The sequence below is a fragment of the Acomys russatus genome, chromosome 17 (assembly GCF_903995435.1).
Source record: "Acomys russatus chromosome 17, mAcoRus1.1, whole genome shotgun sequence".
In the NCBI taxonomy this organism is placed as follows: domain Eukaryota; kingdom Metazoa; phylum Chordata; class Mammalia; order Rodentia; family Muridae; genus Acomys; species Acomys russatus.
In genome coordinates this window covers 24,788,542-24,800,116 of record NC_067153.1, presented here as the reverse complement: position 1 = coordinate 24,800,116, position 11,575 = coordinate 24,788,542, and the positions used below count along the sequence as shown (strand labels likewise).

The following is an 11,575-nucleotide window of genomic DNA, read 5'->3' as shown; positions in this document are numbered from 1 at the left end:
ATTAAGGCATTTATTTGTGACAGCAAGGGAGCCTTTATTTCAGAGAGGTTATTTCAATGAGAGCTTTGTACTTAGGTTTGATTTTTAAGATTAGACTCACTACTCTGACCAGGCTAACCTCAAACTTGTAAGGATCCTCCTGCCTGTGTGTACCATAACTGGGGTAGGAGGCATGGCCACCATACCTGGCTGTAATGAGGGTTCTTCAGAAGAGCAGAGAGATCAGGCTCAAGCTCCAAAACAAGGCTAAGTAAAGATTTAGAGCCAAGAGACAGTAGGGATCAGTAGGTAAGTTTGTAAGAGGCTTAGCAGGTCTAAGGAAGAATCCTAACTAAACCTAACTTGACCCATCCTTCCTGAGCGGGGAGCCTAGTGACAGGAATACTGAGGGTAAGGAATGAGGAACCGAAGGTGATCTATGGGGGTGGGGGGAGGATTCTCAATAAACCAACCCACTAAACTGGACCTCTGAGCCAAGAACTCAATGCCAAGAGGTTAATTCAAGGGCAGTCAGGCTCTGGTTTCTTCAACCAAGTCTTTGTCATCAGGAAAGTGATCAGAACTCTCCCAAACATAATGAAATCAAAGCAAGTGAAACACATAAATAGTCCAACTCTAACTGAAGATTAAGTGGAGGTTCAGCTTGGGAAGCCATCTTTACTCTTGTCCCAACCATACACAGAGCAGATTGGATATTCTGTAATGCTTACCTACCCTGAGGCAGAGGGCAGAGGGCAGAGGGTTGACTTCAGGTGACTTACTTCCTCTCAGAGTTATTCTCTAAGATCAGTCTGCTCTAGGCCTGGTGTAGTTCAGGCTGTGGATCCAGTCCTGGCTCGGGCAAACCTTGAGTGCTAGTGCTCAGACACCCACTTCTTCCCTTTTCCACAGGAATTGCCATGACTCACGGCCCACAGCCCTTTGCTTTCTGCTGTTATTAAAAGCAGCTCTTATCTTGAGAAACAGGCTAAGGACAGCCTCTTCACGTCCTCACGTCACCAAGTTTAATGGCAAAGGACTTGTGCCTCCCCACTCTCCGTGATCACATCAGGGTCCTCTACGACCTTCTCCAGCCTCCCACAGAGAATTCTCTCAGACATTAGACACTTCCTCACCCGCCCACCAGAAACATCCGTGGAAAGACTACAATAATTCAGCACTCCAATACAGAGGAGCCAAAGAAAAGTTCAAATAAATTGATTAGGAAGCGTTTGATCCATGAACAAGTTCCAAGAAGTACAACAAAATGAAATGACTGGAATCACGCAATTATGGAACAAAAGTGAGCTTTGGAGTCAGAATCCTTGCCACTGTCAGTTACTAGCTGAATGATCTTGGTTTCTAATGAGCCTCCATCATCATCTTGATGGATGAGAACAACAGAATATGGCTCAGAATCTGGCAACAGAATATGACTCAAATCCAAGAATGAAGATGAAAACATTTTGCACATCAAAAGCCCTATAATAGGTAATTATTCCTATTATCAAGCATAGTACAAACCATGACATGCCATCACCATATGGAATCTGAGCTGTTAGCTATATTGTCCTAGCGTCTTTAGTACTCAATGCTCCCAATACAAAACTATGTTATCAAAGAGCCAACTTAGTCAAGTGGTTTGTCTCTTTCCCCCTCATGTGTACATATGTGCAGTGTGCATGGATGTGTGTGTTTGTGTTCACATGCATGCTTGCAGATAGATGAACATGTATGTGTTGGCCTGACATTGACATTGAGAGCCTTCCTCTATTACTTTTCACTTCATTCATTGAGGCAAGGTCTCTCAATCCAATCCCAAATTTGCCCGTACAGCTAGTATCTGGCTAGCCTAGAAATCTTCTGTCTCTGCCTTCCAAGCTCCAAAATTACAGGTGGGCCACCAATGCCCACCTAACATTTGGGTGAGTTTAGTGGATCTGAATTTTGGTTTCATTTTAACCATTGAGTTATCTCCCCAGACTCCCCATCTATTGGGACCTCAAAAACAAAGGCAGTTAAAATAGTATTTATTTTGCTTGTTCAAAATGTGCTGTCCTGTGATAAGGGAGCATTCTTATCAGAATTAAAAGCATTCTTATCAGTAAGTATGTGTATTGGCAAGAAAACTCAAAAGCAACCAAATACTATATAAAAACCAACTTTTAGCCAGTTGAGGCAAAGATGTAAGTAGTTGAAGCCTGGGAAACCAAGTGAGAAGGGAAGAAGGACAAACACAATGGCACCAGCAATTGCTATTTCCTTCTGACTTAAGAATTCATATCCTGGCATGCCCTGCTACCTAGGACAGTAATGTCTTCATTTCGTTAACTTTTAAAGATAGCAAAGGCTTGATGAGTTTACATCTCAAAAACCAATCCACACGGGATGCTAGAGCTGAGGACCCAGAACTCCTCCCTAAAGCCACCGTCCTCTTGCTGATGGTGTTACTGTGAGACAGGACCTCACTGCATTACAGGCCTCTGCCTCTGCCCCAAAGGGTTAAAGTTACAGTTGTGTGAACCACCATACATAGCTTTGTTGCCTATTTTGTTTGTCCCAATACTAACAATAGTTGTACATTTTAAATTTTTTTTTTTAAATCAACAGAATAGTTTGTTGAAAATTATTAAAAAGAACAAGATTCAGGCACTGGAAAATTGGCTCAGCGGTTAGGAGTACTCACTGCCCTTCTGGAGCGCCCAGGTTGGCTTCCCACCATTCACACCCAATGACTCACAATTGCCAGTGACTCTAGCTGTAGGGGATCTGGCCCCCTCTTCTGGCCTTTCCAGAACTCACACTCATGTGGGTAAAATAAATCAATGAAGGTTTTTTAAGTTCAAGATTCATTGTCCATACAATTTTATTGACGCATAGGCACACTGACTTATTTTACATACTTTCAAATAACAAGGTGTAAAACAAGAAAAACATAAACTGCTTTCTATGCTACACTCTCACATCTACATTAAATATAATTTAAACTTTAATATAAAAATCATTGCAAATAAGAAAATTTCACACTTTTTAATATATATAATCATTTAACAAAATAAAGTTTCCTTGCCTCTTCTGTAAATCTGTGTGAGCCCTTTTTAGTTCTTTGGATAAGAGATCAAGAACCTGGAAATATTTAGCCTAGACTCCAACAACCATAACAGCTACAGAGACAGTATGAAGTGGGGTCCTGTGCTTCTCCAGGACACAACACTTCTAGCACTTCAGGACAAGCAACCCGGAACACCTAACCATCACTTCAGGTTTTCTCACGAGTTTAAAAACAAACAAGCAAACAAACAAAAACCTATTCACATTTTCTGTCACATTTGTTTTGTCTGGTAAAAGGACTTGCCTCTCTAGTGTGAAAACTAACTCACTACTAGATTTTTTACAGTTGCACAGTCTTGGAAAATGCACAACCCTTTAATACAATGTCTTGTGGGGAGACATATTGCATAAACTATCTCCCAGGCCTTAGTGTATAACCTTAACCACTCTCCTGATCACATTATTAAGTGCCTGGATCATGTCTCCTCCAGGATGTCTTTTAACTCTCAAATGGACCTAATCCAATAGACTTGAGTGGTCCACCCACCCACCCTCCGCCACACCAGCCAGTCACGCTTCCATTTCAAATCTAGATATTTCTCAACCTGTCGTCTTTGGGTGACTGACACAGTCAGTGCTAAATGCTGTGCACTTAAATGCTGTTCCGCTTCTCTCTTCCATCATCTCTTTTCCTGGATTCAACTATGAAATACTTCCATGCCTCTCCTTACTTGCTACAAAATCTGCATACTGATTATTGTCACCTCCCATCCTTAAGTAGCTGGAAATTCCAAAGACAAAGTCCCTGCTGAGATTACACACGACATCTCGGAGGGCAAGATTCTTTTCATATAACTGGCACTCAAAGATTTACCGAAAAGCCTCCACGGCAACTCCACTCCGTACAGAGTGAAACTTAAGTACTAGAAACGTTTGGGCTCCGAGTTATCCTTCCAACCTCACCTCTTACTGTGTCCCCCCAAGTGTTCCTAAGTACCATTTTGAATCCCTTCCGCACTCTCCGGCTGTTGAATGGATCGTGGTACCTGCCAGGTAAACCAGTTTATCACTAGGTAGCGAAGCCAGCAAAGCTGAGAACAGGACTTTGCCACGTTCCTAGGATTCAATGCAAAGCCCACCAAAGTTATCTGTAAGAACGGACGCCTGAGTGCGCCAGCACCTTGAAGGCACTGTTCAGAGTGCCATGAAGAGGAGCGAGGGTTTGTGAACAAGAAACTTATATAGTGATTAGCTTGGGGGCCACGCTTTTTCTTTTGCAGGGAGTGGGAGGACGCCGGGAGTAACCCATGCTACGCAAGCTGTCTACCACTGATTCACACTCCATCATTTTCAGATGAATAAGACACAAAAAACGCACAAATCAATTATGCACAGCTCGTGAATTCTCACAAATGAACATGCACTAGGGAAACCATCCTCGAGCAAGAACCAGATCACTTATTGTCGGTACTCCAGGCCTCCCAGCATCCTTTGTACCCTCGAAAGGCTAAGGCGCGAAGAGGTGGTCCGGGACCCCCAGCAAGGGCCATGGCCAAGGAAAACTCGCCCTTACCCACGAACTTGAAGCGACTCATGACAGCGTAGCTGGCTCCTCCCAGGCAGAAGCGGAAGTGGCCTAGAGCACGTACCTCCTTCCGGCTCCGCCTCGCGACCGCCCGCTTCCGGGTTCCCGGCAGCACCCGCGGCGGCCGCCGAAGGTGAGCGGGGCGCTATGGCGTTCTGCCCTCCCCCGGCCTACCTGACCCACCAGCAGAAGGTTCTGCGGCTATATAAGCGCGCGCTGCGCCACCTCGAGTCATGGTGTATCCACAGGTAGGGAGAGGAGACCCGGGGGCTCGGGGACGAAGGCCAAAAGGTCCTGTCAGCGGAGCCGCTCAAGGACTTGGGGACGCAGTGAAGGGAGCCCGCCCTTGAATCTGGGCCCTGATGTAGTTAGTACTCGCTGCTTCTTCATAAAGTCGAGGCGATTATGTAGGGCCGGACCAGGACCCAGCACCGAGGGTTGCATGAAGAAAATAAATTTTAAAAATACCTAGAGCTGGCATTGTCATGGGTCCAACGCAAACGTTTTCATGGCTTTGTCGTCCCTGCGATTAACAGTAGTACAAGATTTTTAATTTGCAGAGTAACTCAGAGATTAGTGATGATTTTAACCTTATTTTATAGGTGAGCAGGCTCAAAGTTGGCTTGTCCAAGACTGTTCAGCTTCTACGTGGCCAAGTTAGGATTAAAATTTAGGGTTTTGTTTTTTGACGCAAAAACCTCAGTCTCTACCCTTCCCATCAGCCCTTCTCTAGCTACCGTTATCCGATCTACCGTCTCATTACATTTCACCTCCGCCATAATTTAATGCCTTTAACCACTGTGACTAGTGTTAGTGTTAACAACTTCCTATGGTGGCATAAGTTTGGGGAGACAGAGACATCCTCGGTTACATAATGAGTCTGAGACCAGCCTGGGCTGCTTAAGATCCTTTCTGCAAATAAACAATAAGGTAGTGTTAAAACATGTTGACTTTCATGGCCTAAAAGAAATACAGGTGGGGAAACAACCCAAGTTGTGTAAATGCCAGACCTCCACAGTCTTATTCTAAAACCTAATTACTCGAACATGAAGGACTTCCAAGAAAATGATGGGAAAACCAAGTAGCCCCGGAAGACCTTCAGACGGTTATCCTGAATCCAAGACTGCAAGTTTGTAATTCTGCCCTTTTGTTATGCAAGCAGGTGCAGTGTACAGTGTTGTACAGTTGTTAGCTTCTTTCCTAACTTCTCCTCATTTGTTTGAGAGAATTTGCAATTCAGCTTCTATTCTGGATGGCAAATAAATAACGGTTAGTCCTCTTTTGAGCTGCAGTCCCCATGGATCAGTGGGGAAAGTGTGACAGGTAAACTCATAGATAACAATTATCAGCCTTACAAAAAGAAGGTAAGCCTTCAAGAATTCAGGTCATACCGTAATATGGCTGGGAGTATTAGAGGTCATGATCGTGGAGGGAATGTCATAGCTACCGTGACAGCACTGGCCCAATATATTTAAAATCTCACATGCTTTCTCAGTCCTCTCCTGTATCATTCTCTCTTAAAATAAAATGTAAAAAATGAATGTGGATATCACATGTGTGAAAGCCAGAGGACAACCTCAAGTATCAGTCTTGCCTTCCTCCTTTTTTGGGACAGAGTCTCTTGTATTGCACCACTGGCTGCACCAGGCTGTCCGTCACTTTCTCTCATCTTGAGGAGGAGCCCCAGGACCACTGATGTGTGTCTGCTTCCATTGTCCAACTTGACTTAGGTTCGGGGACTCCAAATTCAGGGTCCTAATGCTTGCCCCTACTGAGCAACAGCTCCCCAGGCCTCATTTGTCTTCTAGGCTGTTCTCTGGCTCCATCCAAAGGCTCTGCTGTGCTGTGTGTCCTGTGGATGTCTTCACTGTGGGCGTTTGAGTTAGCTGTTTTTCCAGTTGTTTGTGAGACCATCTACTGCTCATTAAGAGTTTATCCAAATTCTTTCAAATGAAGTTTTTTTTTTTTTTTTTTTCCACTTCCTTGTGCTGGTTTTATTCTCGAATCCCATCCTAGCTAATGACATTCCTGGCGATTCAGTAGTCTTAGACTTCCCTAGTTACCCTCCTGCCTGTAACTCACATCCTGGTGCATCATGCCTTTATCCACGCTGCTTTTTGTAAATTCCTTTCCAGTGTAATGCCTGTTATATATCATTGATATATTGATATATATATCAATATTGATATATTGAGCCAACCACTTTGTGAAGTGTGCTTCTAGCTCATGGAATGTGTAGGTCAGCCTTTACATTAAGTAACTTAGTTGTTTCAGCAGTAGTTTAGAGAGGTTCACTCTCACAACTTGGGTGGTCTTGCTGGGTATTTTGTTTTGTTTTCCTGTGTTTTGTCTGCTATCGCAGCTCCCTGTTTTAGCCTCCTGTCATCTGTGACCTGAACTGTTGTCAAAGCCTCCTCATGTCTGCTCACAGCTTATTCAGTGCCAGCCTGTTACTAACCCAAGGTTTGTGAGCAGGTGTGAAAATCAGCATTTACGGTCCACCTACATAATTTGAGCAGAATTCTTTTAACTAGGTCACACCTCCCTTCTTAGTCATCTGTGCATCTCCAGGATTTGGCACAGCATCTAGCAGAAGGTGGGAGCGCCTGCGGTAGTTACCAGTGAACGCATATTGAATGAACCTACAAAAGCCGTCACCTTTCCTTCCCTTTCCCTGCAAGCCTCATCTCTTGGAGAGAGGAAGAGGCCTAGGCTGTAGTTAATGCCTTGGGTCTGTTGCTGAGGAGAGGAAGGTGGCTAGGCTGTGCTAGCACAGGGTTTTGTTGCTCTTGGAGGGCTACACAGGAAGCAGTCACAGTGACTTGGAGGTTGGTGCCAGAAAGCTGCTCATCTGTCATGTGTTGGTAGGAGTGCTGCCCACTCGAGTAGATAACCCTTCTGGTGTCCACAATTATTCTGATTTAAGGGACAAATACCGATACTTCGCTTGTCTGATGAGAGCTCGGTTTGAAGAACATAAGAATGAGAAGGATATGATAAAGGCCACACAGCTGCTGAAGGAGGCGGAAGAAGAATTCTGGCAAAATCAGCATCCTCAGCCATATATCTTCCCAGACTCTCCCGGAGGCACCTCCTATGAGAGATATGAGTGCTACAAGGTGGGTGAGGGTACATGGCAGCTGCTTTTCAGGAAGCCACTTTGTCCACACTCCTACTCCGCCTTACATACCACGTGCCATTTGAGTAGTGGCTACATTTTCCCTGACAGCTGAACTGTTTTTTCTCTCTTTTCATAAATGCAGCTATAAGGTTTTGCAGCATACTTTTGGCCAAGCCCAGTGGTGTTTGGTACATAGCCCATTTGGGGAGCTTAAGGTTAGCCAGTTTGGATTCGTGCTGAGCATTGCTGAGATACTGGAGTAACGTTTCCATAACTCTTGGTGTTTAGGAAATGCAAGCCAGAGGAGTGATGCCAGCTCTTTTGGACTAATATTTCAGCCACATGCCCCTTTAAGGCATTCTCTCTTACCTCCCTCACTGCTTGCCCTGTGCTGTTCATTGCTTGGAGTCAGAAACAGTCTGATAAGTTTTATACACACACACACACACACACACACACACACACACACACACAAAAACACACACACACACACACACACATACGTGTGTGTGCACTATATGTTGGTGTTGGTGGGTGTACTTGTAGAGGCCAGGGATCAATTTTAGATGTGTCCTCAGTTGCTCGTCACTGTATTTTTTGAGACAGGGTCTCTCACTGGACCCAGAGCCCATGGTTTTGGCTAGTGAGCCCCATCCCTGGGATTACAGGTGCTCATCACCACGTCTGCATCCCCATAGCGCCTGTGTCCCCATGGCGCCTTCGTCTCCATGGCACCTGCCTCCCCATGGCGCTGGTACTGAACTCAGGTTCTCATGGTTGAGTGGTAAACTCTTTACCAACTGAGCCAGCTCTCCAGCTGACAGCTGATGGTAAAAGCCCCTTGAGTTTTGTCTTCTGTTTCTTGAGCAGGCCTTGTCCATGGTCCATGGTATTTGTAAAGGTAGCCTGTAGAATAACACACAGTTTTCTCTCTTGGCAGATTCCAGAATGGTGCTTGGATTATTGGCATCCCTCTGAGAAAGCAATGTATCCTGATTACTTTTCCAAGAGGGAGCAGTGGAAGAAGCTGAGGATGGAGAGCTGGGATCGGGAGGTGCGTCTTGACAGTGCGCCAGGGCATTTGGCTTGGTCAGCATGTGCATGGAGTTTGTCTCTGTGTGCTGAGGTCCACACTCCACCCATGACAGTTACTGTAGCCTCTTAGCTAGACTTTTGGTTTCTTGCTATGTTCAATTTACATTGGCCATCTTCCAGGTAAGTTGTCTCTAGTGTTTTGAGCCTCTCTGGTCTCTAATTTTCTCTTCCCTCCAACCCCCTTCACTTACCTTTCCTGTACTATAAAACTCTTTATGTCTACCCTAGAGCCCTAGGCTTTTTCATTCAACTCAAGATGTTCAGAGTTTAGGTTTTAGCAGCTCTTGCTGGTGTGAATGATGCATTGGGGAAGACACGAGGAAGCCGGAGTCCACTCAGGGTTAGGGTAGTAGTTTTAGTGAACAGACAGTAGAGTGATACAGTAGCTGTGTGGGCGGGAATGGACATTCAGGATGTCCCCTGAAGGGCGCCCATTGGTTGTGGGGGGATGGGTGAGGGACAAGGAGAAGTCAGTGGTTTCCATGTTCTAAGTTTTACTGTCTGGAGTTCAGTGCTGGTGTTGAGGTAGGGAAGACCCGTGTAAGGTGGAGGAAAGTTCCTTGTGTTGGGGAGAGCCAAACACTCGGAAGGTGAAGTATAGATTCCACTTGGCAACATCAGGTGTAGGAATCTGGTCTAGAAATAGACATTTATGAGTTTGTACTTAAAATTACACAAACAAATGAGATCCTTGAGAGGAAAATTGAAAAATTCCTCCATTATTTTGTGGATACATGTATGTAAACGCATTCAGGCTAAAAGGTTTGAAGATGAGACTGGTGTAATAGCTTCTGTCTTTTCCGTATCCTGAGAGAAGAGCTGAGGGAAGTGGGTGTGGAGGCTGTGGCGCATTTGGGAGAGCTGTGTTGGACTTGGAGACAGTGAGCTTGCAGGAAAGTAGGCACGCCAAGTGATGGTGACTCCGGGTGATTGATGTGTTAGGACATCGGTTGTTCTAGTGTTTCCTTCTTAGCTCTACTGGACTCTTGGGTCCAGTTTGTCCATTGACCATTTCTCCAGCCAAGTAAGAGAAGGGGCCAGGTGGTGGTGGGACAGGTCTTTAATCCCAGCACTCAGGAGGCAGAGGCAGGCGGATCTCTGAGTTTGAGGCCAGCCTGGTCTACCGAGTGAGTTCCAGGACAGCCAAGGCTAAGCAGAGAAACCCTGCCTCAAAAAACAAAACAAAAAAGAGAATTACAGGAGACTTAAAGTAGCTCAAAGGGGAAGGAGGGTCACGACAGGTCTAAGCTGGATTTTAAAAAGGAAGTTGAGACAGAGGCTGATGTGGAGAACTCCAAGTGCCGGAGGGTGTTTAGGTCAGTTTCTTCAGTCTCAGGGCATTTATGCAGATGGGCAGACAGGCGGCAGTACCTAGATATGGGTATCTCAGTTCCCCATTTGGAAGATGTATTGGTACTGGGAGATAAAGTCCAGGATGCTGGTATTAGCAGTCCTTGGCCAAGGTAGAGTAGATGGTCCCTGTGGCCAAGGGGCACCATGTTTTGTAAGAAGTATTCCAATGTATGAAGCTTAAAATGTTTTCATGGTGAGCAGCAGGCTTGTTCTGTCAGTGACCACTGAGGGCCTCTCCCGAGTTCCTCCCTTCTCTGCTTGCTCCCACCTCCTGGATGTTAGCTAGTGCTGTGTGTGGAGGAGCTCTTATACTTGTAGGTCCTTTCCCGTATGGCAGTGAGCTCGAGAATCCTAGGACAGAAATTGTTGGGCAGTGTCAGGCAGGACGGAGCCTACTTTTCCTGTGACTTCAACCTGGATGGTTGTCCTGGCGGCTCTCTAGGAACTTGGTAATTTGCATCCCTAACACACCTGAGCTGGGCTTCATGGTGCTTCTGCAGAACACTAAGACAGGAGCCGTTTCCGGGGACCAGTCGGAGAGCATGGCAAGTGGAATTAGGAAGACAGAGAGAAGGCGAATGCTCGGCTTTGTGGCACTGGACATGAGACCACTGTGGTTAAAGACCCAGCAAGGTCAACACTGAGGAGCTGGAGGCCAGCCAGGTCTGGTTCCGGGCTAGTAGACTCAGCCCCCCCCCCCCCAAAAAAAAACACTGACTTCAAAACGCAGACTCTTGGAAGAGTTTTCTGATTTGTAGAATCAGGTGTGGAAATAGTGCAGGCTTATAAACACTCGGATGCCGAGACTCTGGGTAGAAGGGACACATCACAGGCTGTGACAGATAGATTCTTGGGTAATCTATCATTCCTTCCTTGTCCCTTCTAGGTTAAGCAGCTGCAGGAGGAAACACCAGTTGATGGTGTTTTGACTGAAGCTTTGCCTCCTGCCAGAAAGGAAGGTGACTTGCCCCCACTGTGGTGGCATATTGTGACTAGACCTCGGGACCGGCCAGTGTAGACATGCACCTCACTGTCCTGCTTGCAAGTGAAAGAAGCTACAGAACACATTCACACTTGCCCTAATAAAAATAACTGAACGTGGCTGTGACTGAAGTGTTCTTCCGGACCACTGTGGCACCAACTGTTTGCCTGTAGTGTGTTTGGTTTTTATTTTTATTTTTTTAAATTTTTTAATTACATGTAGAATCATATTGCTAGCACATGTGCTCAGTAAGGAATAGGTGTGAGACTGTCAGGGCCAGGTTGGTTTTTATCTGTGTGCATTGGGGCACACATGTGCAGGGCCAAGAACCATTCACGTGGCGCCGCTCACCTTCCATCTTTTATGCACTACTGTATCCCGTGCCATCTCCCTAGCCCAAGACTGAGAT

General features: G+C 45.7%; 1 protein-coding gene across 1 annotated transcript; it reads left to right on the top strand.

Moving 5' to 3' along the window:
* Positions 1 to 4,695: 4,695 nt before the first annotated feature.
* Ndufb9 (NADH:ubiquinone oxidoreductase subunit B9) lies at positions 4,696 to 11,286 on the top strand. The gene is made up of 4 exons (XM_051159627.1): positions 4,696 to 4,863; positions 7,542 to 7,734; positions 8,677 to 8,790; positions 11,071 to 11,286. Exons 1-4 carry the CDS (start codon positions 4,763 to 4,765, stop codon positions 11,200 to 11,202), a joined length of 540 nt encoding a protein of 179 aa, XP_051015584.1. The 5' UTR covers positions 4,696 to 4,762; the 3' UTR covers positions 11,203 to 11,286.
* Positions 11,287 to 11,575: the final 289 nt, after the last annotated feature.